General features: G+C 45.5%; 1 protein-coding gene across 1 annotated transcript in view; it reads left to right on the top strand.

Moving 5' to 3' along the window:
• Window positions 1–1,022: 1,022 nt before the first annotated feature.
• The window catches only part of LOC140912147 (cysteine-rich protein 1), a 54,274-nt gene continuing 35,526 nt past the window's right edge, over window positions 1,023–19,770 (top strand). The window contains exon 1 of the mRNA XM_073346315.1: window positions 1,023–1,149. Coding sequence (XP_073202416.1) covers window positions 1,107–1,149 — 43 coding nt within the window. The 5' untranslated portion in view covers window positions 1,023–1,106. The remainder of the gene's footprint in view (window positions 1,150–19,770) is intronic.

Genomic DNA, 19,770 nt, shown 5'->3' with positions numbered 1-19,770 from the left:
AGAGCTTTTAGCCTATGCAGGATATCCCACAGTGACCACTCTGGTCAGCAGTTCTGCTGCTCTGACACCAGGTAAACAGACGTTTGCCCCTTCTGGTGTAAAGCCCCAGGAACTTTGAAACTCCCCTTCCTGTTTTCTTAGCAAGTGCTCACTTATCATCTGGCCTGGTGACAATGCTGCTCCGTGGAGCAAACGATCCCCCGCTTGGAGCGATGCTGAGCTACTCGAGCCGATCAGCATTTGTGGAGAGGAGGCTGTGCAGGGACCCAGGATGCCCCGCGATCACACCCTTCCCACAAGACCGATTGTCTAAATGGAGAGAGCTGCACTGTGGGATAGCTGCCCTCAGTGCGCTGCTCTCATGGGTGATGGAAATGCTGCAACTGTAAACACGATCTGACGCCAGCGCTTTCTTTCATGGGTTCACTATCACCGTTGAAACTGACAGCGCAAAAACTCTTCAAGTGTAGTCGTAGCCTAAGTTAGACACAAAACTAGTTTTGGGGGGAAATCTGTACTTGTGTTTCGAAGCTGCAAAAGGAAGAGATGCCTCCCACTCCAGAGAGACGAACACTGGACTGGAGGGCTGGAGTTTCAGCTCTGCCAATGAGGGTATGTCTACATGGCAAAAAACCTATCCGGCAGCGAGTCTCAAAACCCAGGTCAACTGACATAGGCTTGTGATATGGCGCTAAAAATAGCAGGGTAAACATTCCTGCTCACATCAGAGCTCAGGCTCTGAAACTTGGGAGAAAAGATTTGCAAAAGAGAAAAGCAGCATCTGCACCAGATATCATGAGTGCTGCACACGAGGTGAAGTTAAACTGGTTCCAGTGTTTCTCCTCTGGTGATAGAGAAGAAGTGTTTCTTAAAGTCTACATTTTTGGTTCAAAAAGATAAATTAATTCTTCACGTAATAAAGCCCCTGAACTCAGCTTCTTACACTACAGCGCTCTCATTTACCTATAACCACAATATCCTGCTTCAAAAGCAGAACACGTCATTGTCTTGCTGTTGGCCATGGTTTTCCTGTTGCTTTAGCTGAAGAGAAGGCTTTTTATACGAGCCCTGTTCAATGCTGTGTGCTGTGCCGAGGAGCCCTGAAGATGATTTCATATTGTCCCATATGCGGAAAGCCCGTTTACTTTGGTAAGTTTCTTCCATTGGAAGCAAGAGCCCTTTTTTTTTATGTTTCTTTAAATGGTAAATGAAGCCAGGCACTTTCTGTTCTACTTTTCTTACATTTGCAGTTAGTGACCCTCCGTTCATCATGGCACTTCATCCGCTAGATATCTAATCAGTTTCAGATAGCCAGTTAAAAGTCATTTCAGTGATTGCACCTGCTTCTCATTCCCTGTTCCAGTTTTTGTGCTTAAAAAAAATCACATTTTTCTGTTTTTAAAAATATTTTTCTTCCCCTGTTGTTGTGTGAAAGACCCCCACAAACCGGAGAAGCTGACTCACTCTGACTATACCAGGGCAGCGGCACTATGAGAAGTGCTGGCGATTGCACAAAGTGAATAAACTGAACAAAAATAGAGAGAAACACTTTTTCTCTAATTTCTTTTAGTCTTAGATGATACTTTTAATAACTGAAGGAAAAGCATTTTCAGACAGAAGTATGATTTTTAAGTTGATGCTGCTCTGTAAAGCTCAAAAGCTTGTCTCTTTGAGCAACAGGAGTTGGTGTAATAAAACATTACCTCAACAAGCAACCTCTTTAATACATTGTCTCTCTGTGTATAAATATAATCAGTTCTGAATTATGTGGATGTCTGGATAGAAAAACCTCAAGATCAGTCCTCCAAAATTAAACAGGATTAATATGAATTTCCTTCCAAATTTGCTATGAAATATTTTGGCAATGGACAGGAAAAGTTTACTCAACATGTTTCAAAAAGTACTATGAATGTGTTAACTGCTTTTATTAATGAACTGATAAGATAAGATAAAGCTACAAAATATCTTTCGGAACCTAGAAGTGATTTATAGTTTCTCAGATCATATTTGCAATGGTGCAGTAGGCCCTTATAATACCGCTTGGCTTCATATGAAATAGGACTGCTACAGTGTACAAAGTGATAGAGAAACAAGAATGGGTCTACAGTGCAAAAAGATACATGGAAAAGGTTTGCTCACTTTTTAAGTTAGCAGTTGTTTCAAGTGATTTATAGGATGAATTTTGGCTTTTTATTTTTAAATCACCAGCTACTCTGAGGACCGTGCATGCCATGTGTTGGGCTATGGGATAGGGTTATCAGGAGCTCAGTTCTTGAATACTACGAAGGGTAGGGGGGAGTATATTGATAGGGTGCTCACAAATCCATGCTTATAGGACATGAGGGAGCACTCGAAAGAGAAGGGGGTTTTGATGAAGACTCACTTGGCTTTCCAGGAAGAGGTTGGCATTTGGAAGAATCCATCTTGTTCCATTTTAGGTTAGTCCACTAAAAGCCAGCAGCAGCTTCTTCCATTTGCCCTTTGTCTCCCCACTGTTCCCACTTCTGTTTCCTGGGGTTAAAATTACCCAAGATGCCCAGAAAAGGTCTGCATAGCAGGGTGAGGTCCTCATTGCTGCGTCTCATTAAGATTCCGATCCCTAGCCAAAAGGTCCCATCTGTGACCAAAGGGTAATTCCGCACCATGAGCCGCATTACCCCTGTGTGGGCAGAGGCAGAGAAATGAGTGGATCCAGGTGGTGACAGGGCCCAGAAAGGAGGTTGCTACCTGCACAACATTGCCCTCCTCTCATCACCTCGTGGAAGCCCCTGGGTGCTCCAAGGGGATCCGTTCCACTGGTTGGGACGGGCCAAAGCAAGGACTAGAGGAGGCAGAACGGGGGGAAATCAGTGCTTGTTGTAGGAACATCCACTCTGGTCTACCCCGTGGGAGCACCATAACCTGTTCACGGTGGCCTTATCAGTATTAACTCATGCGCTGTCCCCTCCTGCTCTCTGAAACCGCCCCCGAGTGGGCCTGAATGAAGCAGTTGCCTGGGGGATGATGTGCACATTGGAGAGCAAATTGCGTGGCTATGGGGCCTTAGATTCAGGAGGCAGAACGGATGCAAATGGTCTCCATTCAGATAGCACTGACCTCGGGTACTGTGTGGCTTCCTTGGGTTAAGTCCCCTGTCAATTCTGCAGTGGTTGACTAGGGGACAAATCCCATTACCCCCCACTATTAAATAATAAAAGCAGAGATTCCATGAATGGGCAATCAGAATTTCCTGTGCTTTATAGTGGAGAAATCCAGGAAGGGGACAATCTAGCCCATTGCTGTCATTGCATTGTTTCTTCATAGACACACATCATGAAAAGTTTGCCTGGAAAAATGCACTTTCCTGAGGTTTCTATTAACCGTGAAGAGAGCATGTGGGCCTATGCATGTGTGCTCGTATTTGATATGATACATTGTGACAAAGTTCCTCCTCTGCCTTGGTGGGTCCTGCGCTTATTGGCGGATTTGCTTGCCTCAGAGGTTCACGGCAGCCCTCAGTTTGGCCACTTTCGTGGCTCAAATCTGCCATTCACTCAGTTAGCCTTATCAGTAGCCAGCATGGGGAAAGGAAGAAGAACAATCCCCGCAGTCTCTGCTGATCCACCTAATAGATTGGGGAACAGGCCAGAGACCTTCCCCTCTGGTGGAACCCACAGTCCAGGTCAACTCCTCCGGTATCAAGTAGGGAGTTACAGGGATGGAGGGATGTGGGGGAACCTGGGCCCGCCCTCTACTCTGGGTTCCAGCCCGGGGCCCTGTGGATTGCAGCTGTCTACAGTGGCTCCATAACAGCTGTGTGACAGCTACAACTCCCTGGGCTACTTCCCCATGGCCTCCTCCCAACACCTTCTTTATTCTCACCACAGGACCTTCCTCCTGATGTCTGATAATGCTTGTACTTCTCACACTTCCAGTAGTACGCGTTCTCACTCTCAGCTTCTTGCACCTCTTGCTCCCAGCTCCTCACATGCACACCACAAACTGAAGTGAGCTCCTTTTTAAACCCAGGTGCCCTGATTAGCTTGCCTTAATTGATTCTAGCAGCTTCTTGATTGGCTGCAGTGTTCTAATCAGCGTGTCTGCCTTAATTGTTTCCAGAAAGTTCCTGATTGTTCTGGAACCTTCCCTGTTACCTTACCCAGGGGAAAGGGACCTACTTAACATGGGGCTAATATATCTGCCTTCTATCACTCTCCTGTAGCCATCTGGCCCGACCCTGTCATAATATATATATCCACATACTCCCCACCCTTCAGGAGCTGGAGTTAAAGATGGGAGAACATCTCAGTGATTTCAGGGGGAAAAAATCTTACAAGAATGTTGTAAATCATATTAAAAGACATTATTAAAAACCTGGGAAATTCAGGGTTAAGGTTAAATTAAAGAGAAACCAAACATTTTAAAGCATGGGAATGCACAATTCAGGCACCAAACAACCTTAACTCTGCCCCGCCAGAAATAAAGTTGAGTGCGACTTTGAGAAATTGAATGTGTAACTGTGGGCAGTTGTGTAGTGGATATAAGAGGGAGTTTGCTGTGGAGGTGAATGCATTTGGGTATTAGTTTTGGCGGGAAGACATCTGGAGAGAGGTTGCGGGGGAGGTGAATGCCATAACTAGTGATTTCCTTGATTTTTAGTACTCACATTAATAGGAAATGACCTTGAGCTAATTCATTCTAATTGAAGGAAGTTTATTATGGGGGATATATATCTTCCAAACATTATGCAAAATTTATACAAGCCCTCTTAGGCAATGGAACACTTTCATTGTAGCAAATTAATTCCTCTGTTACTTGCTTAAGAATGTGTCACTCACTGCATTATTGGAAATGTTGTGGCTTGCTACATAAAACAGGTCTTATTTCAACAGCTTCATTATTTTCCTTTTTTAAAAAATGTTTTGATGGATTATTTAAAACGTCAGAGTTTGGTGCACAGGAACTGCATGATTTTATAGACGCTCTTCTTTGTTAGCAGCTAATGTATCTGCTTAAGTGGTTACAATAGTGCGTGCTTCATTATAACCTTACCTACCAGCATCGTTCACCCTCTGTATCCACTGTAATCCCTGAGTTTCATGGGTTGATAATTCAATCATTTAAAATCACATGAGGCTTAAACTTTATAAAGAGATTGTTTGTCTAGATGCTTTTTTTGGTTATAAATATGATGCAGATTGGACAAATTATGGAGTTTTAAAGAAATGATTTGCATGAGATTTTTTCAAGGAACATAACTTTCAGCCAAAAAAATGGGTTAATTTAAGAATAAAAATTTGGTACAGTTCTGTTTGTGAACTGATATCATTTGATATTTTGAAATGGCTGTTTGAAATATTTATTTTTGAAAAACCACAGATCATATTGCAATTCTATTATGCATTTTTATTTTTAGTAATAATTAGTGATAATAATTGTGTCTGAACACGCAAATTGCACCAGTTTAACTCAAAAGCAGCTATAAAATGATTTATTTAAATCAGTGGTTCCCCAAAATTTTACCTCATGCCCCCCAACCTCTGTCCACGCCCTCCCCCGCAAGCCAGGGCCAGGTGTGGGGCCGCAGCCCCAAGAAGGGGGGATGTGGACACAGGTACTGGGGAACTGGTAAGGACACTGGGGCCACAGCTGGGGGTGGGGCGGGACCGGGAGCGGAGCCTCGGCTGGAGGACGAGGCCAGCAGTCGAGGCCCCGGGCGTAGGGCCAGCAGCTGGAGCTAGGAATGGAGCTGGGTTGCCCCTGTCCCCTGTAGGGGCTTGCCTGGGCCCCAGCCATGCACTCCCTAATGTTCCTTTGCGCCCCGCAGGGGGGATGTCCCCCAGTTTTGGGACCTCTGATTTAAATGGATGAAAACCCGTGTATAGACACAGATCAATTTAAAGCTGGTTATATTAGCTTAGCTTGCACCTGTACATTTACCAACAGAAGCACAACCAATATTGTCCCGGTTTAAAATTGATTTAAGTGTGTCCACACAGCCTTTTTCATCAGTTAACTAAATCAGTTTAAACATCGTGGGTGAAATCCTGGCCTCACTGAAGTCAAACTCCCATTGATTTCAGTGGGGCCAGGATTTCACCCCACACCTTTAGTTAAACAGGTGCAACTTTGTTTGTAGACCGACCCTAAGGCTTAGTGTCATATACTGCTGTAGAGATAAACAGATCTATTTTAGCATGAACATAATGTTCAGATCCACAGAGACTGGCATTTTCCATGCGCAGTGATCTGTTGGAGCAGGTTCTAAATGACTGAAGGTCTTGTATCCTGTCCCTCTTTACACTGGGATAGAGACCACAGCCAACAGACGCAGCTATGCCAGAATACTGCAAAAAAGCAGTTTTCATGCTATCTCCATTCCCAGAGCCCATCCTGCTCCACTGAAGCTCAAACAAGTTCAGACTGGAAATAAGGTGTACATTTTAACAATGAGAGCGATTAACCACTGGAACAACTTACCAAGGGTTGCGGTGGATTCTCCATCCCTGAACATTTTTAAATCAAGATTGGCTCTCTCTCTAAAAGACTTGCTCTAGGATTTATTTTGGCCTGTGTTACACAGGAGGCCAGACTAGATGATCACAGTGGTCCCTTCTGGCCTGGAATCTATGAAATCAAGGTTACTTTTGCCCTTATTTTCAATATTGGTGCAGGAGTGGTCTCTATTTTTGTTCTCAGGGACTGATTCCAATCTCACTAGAGCTGGTCAAAGTTTTTCTTGTTGAAACGTATTTTGTTTTTTTTATGGAAAGTATTTGCTCAATGAAAAGAATTTTCATGAATTTTTTAAAAAAATTGTTGAGATTTTCAGTGAAAACCCCAAAACAAATCATTTTTGGTTTGGGGGTTTTTGCTTAAAACTTGAAATTTTTTGAAGAAAAATTTCAAGCAAAATGAAAAAAAAAAAAAAAAAAAAAAAAGAGAGAGCTTTGCCATTCTCTGGCCAACTGCTCATTTGGCTTCTGTATTTGACCTGTCTCTGATCTACATTTCCAATGCAAATCAGGTTAGTTTGTCAGGTGTTATGACTCAAAGGCTTCTGTGGTCTGCATAATGCTCCTCCTGTAAAGAAGAAACAGGACTTGCCTACAGTGACTGTAAGAGTGTTTCTTTATTCAGGCTGCTGCTGGCCTACAGAGACACCCTGGAGTTCCCGCTGGCTCTCTAGCTCACAGATTGAGCAAAACACTTTAGCACATGCTTAACTGTAAGTACATGAATAGACCCATTGATAGTCACTGGGACTGCTCACCTGCTTAGAGTTAGGCATGTGCTTAAGTACCTTCCTGAATAGGGGCCTAAATGAACAGCCCCTGTGCTCCCTAGTCCTGGTCTGGGCTGAGGAGATCGGTCATTAAGCTCCAATTTGATATCTTCTCCTTGACTTCAGGGGACCTGTTCTATGTGACCTTCATTTGGATTTCAGATGCTGCCAGCATGGTTAGAGGACAGGCATTATCAGCATTACCAATGCACGGTGAGAGGGCACACATGACTAACATCACTGATGTAAACAGCCCTGCCAGCCCAGCAACTCGGTGAAGGACAGGCACCTGCCAGGGGATCACAGGACAGATAATGTTTGTGGCCACTATGCAAGTATAGCTGACCTGCTCCTATCACTTGCACTGATTTCAATGGGTATTTTACTATTGACATCCGTGGTGGCAAGATTTGGGCCCTATATGATCCAAGTCAGGGGAATGTTTGCATCACCAGAACTGTATCTAGGTCACATTAGCCTGATAAGGGAGGAAGTAACTCAGGGTCACCAGTGGCTCTGCTAATGAGCAGCTCTGAATAGATTCTTTCATTACATGACCTTTTTAAACTGCACCCTCCCTGACTATTCTTTTGTCTTCTTTCTGAGCAATTATTTTTGTAACCTCCCTTCACAAAGGATATCTCCACTGTCAGGTCTGTGCGTCAGGAGGAGGCAGGATGTGATTGAAGCTGTGCCTGAGCAAGGTGAAATGGATTTGTACCAAGTTCACTCTGCACTTGCGTCAGGGTTATTACACTCTTTAGCAAGCCACCGTTCACAAAGGCTGATGAAATCTGAGATGCTGGGTGGGGAAAAAAAAGAAGTGAAGAGCTATCAGAGAGAAGCCTTTCTGCCACAGGCAGAAAATACCAGTCCTAGCTTTGTCAGAGTGCATGACGAGATGGAGCAGCTCACTCAAAAACCAGCACACAGAAGATCTACAGACCAAACCCACACCTGCAAGCATGGGCCATGGCTTGAGGTGACAATTGCATTTGTGCAATGGAAAACTGGCTATACTTGCTTTCTGTAGGCCACGCCCTGCAGCTTTTGCCAGTGTCTGTGGAGCCAGCGCTCCTGTTGGCTCCCACTGAAAGGTGCTAACAGCTGCCAGCCAGGGACTGATCGAAAGAATCACAGCATTTGTGAAAACCAATGGGTGCGAAGCACTCTTTCAGGCCCGACAGAATAAACAATCCAACCCCCTTCTGTAGTCAAAACAGCTGCCAATAATGGAGGGTCTGCCACAGGCAAAGGCTGCACCAGAGCTGGGCCTGAGGGCCAAGGTGCTGTGCGTGCGGACCAACGGGCTAACGCAGGGGCGAGGAGATGGACTGCATGTGGTGTGTGCTGGAGGCAGCCAGCCAAGTGAAGGAGCGGTGAGCATGACCCGGAGAGGACGCAGAGGTGCAGGACTTCTTGGGCACAGAACTTGCTGGAAGAGCAGCCATGGGGATTTTTGAGCCAGGAAACTGCCCGCTGTTTGTTTCTATTGTGCTTAGGGGGAAAACAGACTGCGTGCACATTTTGCAAACAAACAAGATTACGTCAAGAATACATCTGACTGGTTTCACTGATTTCTCCTCTTAATGGACCCTCTCCCCCCACCCCACAACACCCGGACTTTGGCTAACTGGCTTTAATAAAGGACTAAGGAAGAACTGAGCATATGATTCCAGATGTGGTGAATTTAGTGTCCCACAGGCCAACCAGCTTGAAGGACTGGATGACTCGTGAGGCGTTTGGGCATGTGGCTAGAACATTAGGGGCCAGATGCTCCTTGTGAGGGGGGAGCTCTGTGCTGCTCCGTCACAGCAAGGTCTCCCCAGTGTACAGGGATCCTCAGATGACAAAGCACTGCCAAAGTCTCCTACATCTATCTCCCCCTGTCTTCCTAGAGCTGGAGCCCCGGGGCATGGGCAAGTGGGGTTCTTGTGAGAATCATCGGAATCCCCTTTCACATCATGCATCTTAGACACAGTTTTGTACTTACTGAGCTGAGGGTGATCAGCTTACACCTTCCTCACTAGCAGCTGTTATTTCTCTTGCTGGGCTGCTGAATGGATGAACTCCAGTTTTTTAGCAAATTCCACTGCCTCACAACCTGTCCTTGGTATCAATTCGCTGATTTTGATTTGCAAGTCTCTGTCCAGCTGCGCTTCAATAAATTGGCCCACTGCTCATATAGCATGCGAGTCCTCCCTGGCATCTGGATATGCCGGCTACACTGATCTCCTCACATCCTCTGCCAGATCAGGTGTGTGGGGGGAGGATCTCTTCCTTTCCTCTTCTGCGAACCTTTAGTTGAGTCCTGGCCAACTCAGATGGACCACTGGCTCCTAACTGCACATCAAAAGCTGGTACCTAGAAGAGGTTTAAATTTTTTTTAAAAAAAGTTTTTCTAAGTTGTCCATGCAAAATTTTTATTTTTTGTGTAAATTCAAATGCCAAAATACTTCAAACAAAACTGGGGTCTGTCTCTCTCATGTTGTCTTTCATGAAAATTTTCAAGAGGTCTTGGGTTCGTTCTGATAAAGAATGCAAACAAATTTCAGAGCCTCATAATGTTTTGCAAAATGGAATTCTTGTTTTCCAGCCAGCCCTCCTCAGTTTAAGGGGAGAAATCAGTGATGCACTCAGTGCATTTACTTAGTGTAATTTGTTGATGTTCAAAATGTACACAACTCCTGCTCCCTTGGACTCAGGGGATCCCATGCTGCACTCAGGCAATTCCCTTCTGCAGAAACCTCAGCTAAAGTGCAATGGCAAAAATCCCCCTGTAAGTGGTGTTGCTAGCTCAGTGGGTGAACCAGATTGCTTGAGGAGGAGGTGTTATATAACTGATTATTATTATTAAGAGCCAGACAATGTGACCCATAGCCAAGCCTTGTCTTATACTAGTATTTACTGTTACCTTATTGACCTTATAAATAAGGTCCATCATCTCGTTGGTACCTTAGTGTCTGAGGAACTAGGCAGTGTAGAAGAAGAAAAGCTCTGTGTGGCTCGAAAGCTTGTCTCGCTTACCAACAGAAGTTGGCCCAATAAAAGATATCACCTCACCCTCACCATGTCTCTCTGAATAACTGTCGTCCCTGGTGGTGAACTGACTGAAAACCAACATTATACAGATTCATTTTTCCATTATGTGGCATTTAAGAAGCTTCTGGATTCCCTGACGTTATCTAATCAAACTCAGGGGGACGATACATTTGCAGTTCAAACTTAAACTGACTTTGAAGTCCATGGAGCTCTGCCAATTTACAGCAGTGAAGGAGGCGGCCTTTCATTTCAGTTTACAAAACACACACGGATAGTAGCCCCGAAGTGGACACTGATTCACAACAGTGACAGGGAGAGGCAGAGATGCCGTTGTATAAGAACACGCAGCCTTGCCCTGTTGCTTATGACTGATCCACACGGCTATTGTGTGTGTAATGAGGAGACTAAAGAAGAATCATGGAAAGTATGATGGAAGGGGTGCAGACATTGTAGATGTGCTGAAACATTACTTCTTTCCAAGCTCAGGTTTCTTAGCTGAGTTCACAGGGTACTTGAGGCGATAAGTCATTTTTATAAACACCACCTGATTTGTGTTTTTACTAAAGATGAGCCAAAGCCAGAAGCTTTTACCTGACCCTATGCTCAGAACGATGGAATCATCCCTGGCTTTGCAAAACAAACATCTGACTGTTGAGGTTCTTGTCTCTATTCTCAACCCATTCCACATCCAGACATAGAAAGTCTGACAATAGCACAAGCACAAGCTAGGCAGCCCTGGTGAGGCAGGTGTGTATAACACTGGCATGGACCCCAAACACGTCTCTGTACCAGATGCTATAACTAAGAAGGTTTAAGTGTGCCAGGTCCCCTACAGAAACTAGAAAAGAGACAGTCCCTGCCCCAGAGAGCTTACAATATATGGATAGGATGCTGCAAGCACTTTATCTACATTATTTAATATTCATGTTACAGCAATGGCTAGACACACCAGCAGAGTTTTATGGATTTCCGTAGTGCTAGGTGCTGCACAGCCATGTAATAAGTCATGGTCAATGCCTCACAGAGCTGACAGTCTAAGGTTTCCGACTAAGATAAACCGCACTGCTACCAATCATATTGCACTAGTGTAAGTCGTGCCCAGGGTGGTGCATCTACACCTCTGGCAAATCCCTGAGTAGCCAAGGCCTAAATGAGCAGGTCAGACAAAGAGTGGGAGAAAAGGAAGGACTATTATTTCATGTTACGGATGGGGTAGCCCAGAGATGAAATGACTTGTCCAAGGTCACGGGGTGACCAGTCGTGCACACACTATCCAGGTGAGGCTGCACCATTGATTAATATACAGGCATTAGTATATTGCCAGATAATTCTCAATCCTGTTCTTTACGCATCCTAACATTGTTTGCTTCTTTGACCGTTGACCAGAGCTGTCTGTTAAGATGCCCAGGTCCCTTTCCTGAGTAGATACAGTTAATTTAGAACCCTGTACGGTGTGTGAGTAGTTTAATTTTTTCCTTCCAGTGCACGTTACTTTGCATTTATGAGCATGGAACTTCACCTGCCATTGTGTTGCCCATTCTCCTAGCCTGACTGAGTCCCTCTGAAGCTACTTACAGTCCTCTCGGGACTTGACTAACCCAAATAACCAAATTTTGCAGCTGTTATCCCTCTTCCCCCTGTGATGTGGGGTGGCACAAACGTACAGCAAGGAAACCCTCTGCTTAGCTAATCCTGGGCAATGATCCCCCATTGACATCAATGGGAGCGACAACTCAAATCAGTAAGACAAGGTGGGTGAGGTGATCTCTTCTATGGGACAGAAGTTGGTCCAATAAAAGATATTACCTCCCTCACCTTGTCTCTCTAGTATCCTGGGACCAACCACATGGCATACAACCATGTCAGTATGGCCGAGAAACTGCTCACCCTAATACCTTGTACATTAAAGCAAATTAACCAGTGTCAATTTGTTTCATCAACCAGCTGGCATCAAGTAGCTGGCCACACATTCAGATACAGCGGATTCTCTGAGACAGCTGAGAAAGCAGGTTGATTAGCTAGGCTCCATGTCTATAATTCATCTCACTGAGGAGGACAGAGATGGTGAAAATTAACCTGGGCCACCGGCTTTGGTTGAACACCCTGGTCTCCTCAGAAGGTGACAGAGTGGGGCTACTGTTAAACACAGCAGAGCCGGTGGTGCTACGAATCTCACTGTCTGTGCAGAAAATAAGCATCAGCAGGCAATGAATAAGCATGTAGCTGGAACATTAACTTGAGGGAATATTACCCACATTGTGCCTTCAAACTGATGCCTGAGAAAGAGGAGGGGCAAGGGTGCAGAATTTAACAGGGAATGGCAAACATCCTCAAAACCCAGCTACCCTTATATCCCTGCACACCAAACTGAAGGGCCTCAAAGCAGCTCATATACCAGGAATGAACCATGCAATCTAAACTGAGTAAGAATTGGGTAAGAATTTACTTCCCTCCCTGGTGGTGGCCAGGTACTTGATGCTATTATAATTCAACGTGAGTCTTTAGATGGGGTTTATTTTTAGTAGAAGGACGTTGAACTTGTTGGCGACAGAAATGGTCCATTCCCCTTCTTTTTGTCATCTGTTGCTAGAAACCCCTCTTCTCCCCTCCTTTTAAGATTATTTGCGTTAAATTCATGGGCCATATTCAGCCCTGGTGTAAGCAGGTGGCCTACCCATGGAAGTTAAGGCACCCATTTACGCCAGAGCTGAACTTAGCCCAGGATTTGATCCTTCAGATGTCAACAGCTCTTTCTTATTTATTACATGGTATCCTAGTCTTCTGTTTGCGACATCACATCCATTTCCATAGCAGCCAGTGATGTTATCTCAAAGAATTGCTATGACTTCCGGTGGGGAATAAGTAAGGCTACGATTTAGTCACGGGTATTTTTAGTAAAAGTCATGAACAGGTCACAGGCAGTAACCAAAAAGTCACGGCCAGTGACCTGTCCATGACTTCCATGAATCCGTGACTTCTGTGAAAGATTCGCAGCTTTAGGAATAAGCAACAGGAGTGATTAATTCTCAAGGAACAAACAACACATGTTCCTAATAGTATAAATGTGGTTAAGAAATACAGAGAAGTAGGATACAATTTTGTACTTGATTGTTTGTCAAAGTCCTTGAGAAGGCTTCAGCACTTGGAGGAGTGTTTCCTTAAAAGATTTCAAGGACGTGGTCCAACCCCCGCCCACTTACTATGAATTAACTTTATGCCAGGATGCCTTTCATCTCTAAGCACAGGCAAAGAAAATAACAGCAGAGCTAAAGACATGCTGAAGAGCTACATAGGAGTTGTGGGCCAAATTCTCAGCTGGTGCCAGTGACTTTCACAGGCTGGGGATCTGGCCCATGCAGTTGATTCACAAAGAAGAAACTGATTAACACAGGCTGAGAAATACAAGTTAAAGTGGGAGCAAATGAGGAAGAGGAGGAGGATGACTGGCCCTGTGGTTAGGGTGCTAGCTGGGACTCAGTTCTCTGCTCTGCTCCAGATTTTCTGGATGACCTTGGGTAAGTTACTTAACCTCTCTGTACCTCAGTTCCCCATCTGTACATTGGGAATAACAAGCACAGCACTGCCCTGCCTCCCCGGAGGCTGGAGGAAGGGCTCACTGTGGTGGTGATGAGCTCTGCTAAGTACCTGAGATAGAAATGGCAAAACAAAACTTTAAGCAGAAACCTCAGCACAGCCTTAAAAAATAGGCTCTGCAATACTTTAGCCTGATCGGCTGATGAGGCAGATCAGCACTAAACGGACAGGGCCAGCGACCAAGCCTGTTAATGATTTTGGCAAGAAACTCTGTCCTCATCTCTTGGTCTCCTGGCTAATAAGGAATGCCCAGCTCTGGATGAGTCAGCAGCCTGCTCTGTCTGGGCTGAGGCCCCCTATCTCTGCACTGCTCCCAGTGCCATTCCTACTGGCAACCCCCCCTCACCCACTGCTGCGGCCAGTGCAGAGCAGGGAGCGGAGTGCGCCGGTAACTGCCGCGCAGCGTAAAGGGGCCGCGGCCAGTGCAGAGCAGCGGGTGGAGTGGACATAGATGCTGAATTGCTCTCTCTCATGGAGAAGGGCCATTCATTTTCTGATGCGCACACATAGAACTCATGGTTGTTGCATTCACGAAGAGTGATGGCTATTGCTGGGTACAGTGGACATTTATTCTGGAGCAGCAGAGAGCTTTCTGGTGTAGCTTCTCCTGTCACTCTTGATCATTTATGCACTGGTTACCAGTACGGGATGTAAAATACGCGCCTACTCCCCTCCCGCCCCACCCCCTGCCTTGGGCAGTCATTTAGGTCTGTGCAAAGCAGGTGTGAAAACACCACCATCCTGATCTGGTAGAGTTTGATACTGCTTTGCATAGCAAAGCAATGTGGAATCAGGCTTTGCTGCTGGCATTCCTAGTTGCCGTAGGTCAGTCGGGGCATGACAGGTAAGCTGTTTAACGGACTCCAGGCTGATTTACATGGTGAGAGAGAACAGCAATAGAAGTGGACATGAGGAAGATGGGGGGGATTGCTTTCCTCCGTGGCTGGGGATCACTTTATGACTGGAAGCACATTCTAAACACCTGTTCTCATGCATCCTGGCTAACAGACTGGCTAAGACACCACCCCAGTTATGCTGGGAATGAGAACTGTGGCTAACTCACCCCACATTGCAGTCATTAGCTGGGGGATCACATTCAGAAAGCCAGACGCCCTTCCCTTTACTCCAGATGAGAAGTACAGTACCCTGCTGTTGAAAGGAACGGACCAAGTGCTATTCAACATAGGTACAGGGACCAGAATCTGGCCCATCTGGGCTAAAGCCGAGACCAAAAAAGCACCTGACAGACTCAGCACAAGGCATCTGTGTACTGAGCCGGCCCTTGCACCTATTCCCACCGCGGCTAGCCCCTTGCTCTTGCAGAGACAATGCCCTTTGACCGCCTAAGTGACCTGCGCCTGGCTACGTCGTACCCTATGTGTGCTCAGTGACACGGTTTGCTGGCCCGTTCTCGACTTTGCATGAAGAAGCTTTCCCTGCTTCCTCAGACAGCAGGGATCTGATGGCGGAAGTTGCTAAGTGGAGCAGAAAAACACAGGAGGGCGAAAACACGTGCCCTAAAGAGCGTGAGTGACCAAGTACCTTTGGGATCCCACACCACCCGCTAGGCCTTTCTGTGGAGAACACTAATGTTAGAGCAGGAAGCTCTAAAGTTCAGAGTCTATTCATTTTCGTTGTGTTACCCTCGCTGCTGGATTTCATTCGATAGGGAGAGGAGCCCTCTACAGACTCCTCATGCAAATGAGCTCCTGCTGAGAGCTGCGCTGACATACTAATGCTTCACCTCACCAAGGGCACCCGCACACGCAGGTTGTTCTGAGCAGCCTTTTCCCTAGGGCGAGGGGAATGTTCCTTGCTGAGCACGGCTGCAGCATGCCTTGCAATTTAGCAAATGAAGGGAAGGGTTTTTTTCCCCTAAGTGTGTGATGCATTATGCATTTAATAAGTCCCACTGCATCATACTGGAAGCAAGGGGATGGGACAGAGCCACTGATGGAGTTTTGCTATCAGCATTAAACAGCTTCATTATCAATCAGCAAGTAACCGCAAAAGGAAAAAAATGGGGAAGCACGATGCCTGGTGATAGCACATGGAGCTTTTCACTGTGTGGCCACCAATGCTTCTAATTATGCTCAAGTCAGCAGTAATCCAACCTCACAGCACCAGACCCTCAGCCGGTGTAAATCAACATTACACCATTTATTTCAGTGGGGAGGGTTTGGGGCACTCTATTGGTCTAGGTTCTTATAGGGCTTCCATCACTATATAACGTGAACACATCGCCTATATTTGTGCATTTATTTTTACAACACCCCAGTGAGGCAGGGCAGAGCTATTATGCCCACTTTACAAATGTAAAATCAAGGCACAGAGAGACTAAGTGACTTGGCCAAGCTGTAAGAGACTGGATGTGGGACAGTACTACCTAATGGTCAGGGTGGGAGGTTGGCCTAGTGGCCAGAGCCCAGATCAAGAGCCAAATTACCAAGTCTAGGGAGCATAGCAGAGCCAGAAGCTAAGAATCAGAGCCAGACTTTCAGAAGGAAAGCAGACCAGATACATAGCTAGGAGCACAGAACAGTATTAAGTAGATAGCCCTGCTACAGGGTTTAAGAATGTTCCTGCTGGTATCTTCAGCCAATCGGGGGGCCAGGTTCATTAGCTGAGTCAGCTGGGCTCAGCTGTGCGTCCCTGACAAAAGGGAGTGTGCAGCAGAGTAGCGAGGTGAGTGTAGTTCTTGGGTGTTGCAGTGAGCACTCATCCTCCGGCTTCAAATGCTGCTCTGTCATACACCTGGCAGACTCCTCAGCTTTCAGTGGATTCTAAAGGTAGATGTTGAAATCCTTGCTCCTCCACAGGAGTTAAAAAAACTCATCCTTTAGAGTTTCAGTGGATTCTAAAGGTAGATGTCCCATTAGCAGGGTCGAAATTCCTTCTCACCCGCTTGCTGTGTCTTTTGGTTCCAAATGTTGTCAAAATCAGCTAAATCCCTCAGTAACTTGGTTTGCAGGAAAGCAAGGAGGCCATTGCAGATGGCTTCATGCTCCATAATGACGTAGCTATATAAAGGCATTGACTAAGGTCAGGGACTCAGTTAAAGAATCTCATCCATTGGGCTGGTTGAACATTTTTGGTTGAAAAGATTTTTCATTGGACAACAGGGTTTAGCTGAAAATGCAATTTTCAGTCTTTGCATGGTCATGTGACAGGAGTAAAGACTCAAAGAAAATCACTTTTTTTCTAACACTGAACAAGGAACTTTTTGCACTAAGGAATAAGTGTGATCGCTAAAGCCACTCTGTCATTCTGCATTTCATTGCAGAATTTCCTTAACCTGCTCCTGACTGGCTTCCGCCTATGGATTTAAAGAAACAGGTCCCATATCCCCTCACAATATAGGGGCTCAACAGTTTGGCGTCTCAAGCCTGCCATGTTGTAAGTTGCTGTGTAGGGAAGCAAACTGCATTTGCAGTTTGGCACATAACTATCAACTTTAGCTGTATAACTGAGGTTCATCTTCTTCACAATGTAGCTCTTGAAGGAACCGGTTTCCTTATTACTCTGATTTGTATAAGTCACATAGGCCCACTCCTTGATCTGCGTCTTAGCAAACCCCTGTACCTTCACTTGATGACCTAGGACACCCTCCAGGAAACCAGATTCTCTAGCTCCAAGTTGAATTCTGCTCTGTCCTGCTGTTCTCTGAGTCTTCCATCATCTTCCCTAAATACAAAGCCCCCTGGGAGTGCAGAGAGTATCTCAAAAATGACAGCAGGAAAACAATGCCCCTGTTTACCAAATGGGATTATTATTTGTACTGTCGTGGCTATGGGCCCGAACGTGCTAGGGGCTGTACAGACACACAGTAAGAGACAGTCTCTGCCTTGAAGAGCCTATGGTCCACATGGAAAAGACAGACAACGGGAAACAGAAGCACAGAGAGAGAAGTGACTTGCCTAAGGTCACCTAGCAGGTTAGCTGGTAAAAATAAGACCTAGCTCTTAGGGAGAGCTTTACAAAGGAGGTCAGTGTTGTTATATCCGTTTCACAGATGCGTATACTGAGGCACAGTCAGCTGACACAACTTGCCCATGGTCACACAACAGGCTAGTGACGGAGCCAGGAACAGAACCGAGGTCTCCTCAGTCCTAGTGTAAAGCTCTAGCCACTAGGTCTCTTTCTTTGTAACTAGGTATCTCATTTCCACTGTAAGGCTAATCCAGTCCCACATCAATGCTATTTCTCCTCTAGCACGGCCTTGGCCTAGCAGGCTGTCCGAGGGACCAAGAGGGCTGATGAAATGAGAGGTTGCTGAGATGGATGAACACAGCAGAGCAGATATTACAGAGGCTTCTTCTCCAAGCGGGTTACCAGAATGTGCAACAACCTACCATGGCAGAGGATTGGTACATGACTAATGGTGTCTCATTGCTTCCTTGTGCCCCCCCCCCCATCAGCCTGGCTGTACAATATGAGAATGAGACAACAGAGGGGTAAACTGCTTGGAGCAGGCACTGTCTTTTTGCTCCGTGTTTGCACAGCACCTAGCACAGCGGGGCCAGGGCTGGGCTGCTAGGCACTACCGCAATACAAATCATAACAATAAATGTCGCATACAGTGCACCCATTTAAGAAAAGAATGGACATGTGCTTAAACCGTCCATCAGTCTTAGTGGACGTCCTGTTACAACATCAGGCAAAGGGTCAGGATGACAAAGGCAAAGGGTCAGGATGGCAGCAGAGTTCGGTCACTAAAAGAGGTCTGCATATCTCCAAGTGGGCTGTATATTAGAATAAAGTATCAGCCATTAACAAAACCAGTGTACATACACTAGGCCAGTTCTGATCTGTAACCCTATCACCTTCAGTAGAGTTAGTCCTGATTTACATAAGTGAAAATGAAATCAGGCTGCTTGTATACTATCGGCTAGCAGTAATATGGAATAAACACAGTCGTTCTTGAAATGATTATAGCTTTCTGCACATTGCAAACATTAATTATTGGGACCTTAGCCATCAAGAGTCAAACAGAAACTGAGATTTAATGGATTACAGGGTAAACTGCTGTATATTGACAAGTGCCAGAAAAAGATGGAGGTAAACATTTGCAATTCATTGTGTGGAATTTTAGCCACATGGATCCCATTAAAATCAATGCAAGTCACTTGATCGCATTCCAGGGCAGTGCTTCGCGATTGCCATGGTATTGCGCTGAAGCAATGTACCATTCTGCACCATGCATATACTGCGCTGAAGCAATGTACGTACTATGCTACGTAGGCCCGTATTTATAGTGCAAGGCATATGCTGTACTACGGCAGGGCATTACGTATGCGTATTGTACAGTACATACTACACTATAGCAGTGCCGTGTATTTACCGGGCAATGCAGATACCTTGCTATAGCAAGTTCGTCATTTTTTCTAAACCGTCGTTTCTTTGTAATGAATTATGTCCAATAATATGCAAAAAAACCCCACCCCTACAACACTGAGCATTTTTGAAACAATTCTTGACCTCTGCACATGGCCTGGTCTTTTTAAGTCTGTGTGGCACTCTGTTCCAGAATCAAAGTGATGCTATTCCAGAATAATTACTTTGCCTCCATGGTCACTTTTATTCTGGGATAAAGAGTCCACATGGGGACTTATTCTGGACTAACTAGAGCGGAATAGTTATTGTAGAATAGCCCTTCCAGTCACTTTCTCCTGTGTAGAGAAGCTCAGATAGTCCACAGTCTAGCCTCACTGAAGTTAACAGCCCCAAGCTTTAATCCTACCCTGAAGTGAACGTTTCAGCCAGCAAGCAGAAAGGTTGCAGTGACTCAGTCTTGACTATGGTTACATACATGTTGGGGTGAAACATGGAGGCCGAGTGTTAAAAAGCAGCCTTGCCTAGCAAGAGATTGG

This window comes from Lepidochelys kempii, chromosome 5 (genome assembly GCF_965140285.1).
Source record: "Lepidochelys kempii isolate rLepKem1 chromosome 5, rLepKem1.hap1, whole genome shotgun sequence".
NCBI lineage: Eukaryota > Metazoa > Chordata > Testudines > Cheloniidae > Lepidochelys > Lepidochelys kempii.
Note: the sequence above shows the minus strand (reverse complement) of the source record. Positions and strands in the feature narration are given on the sequence as shown.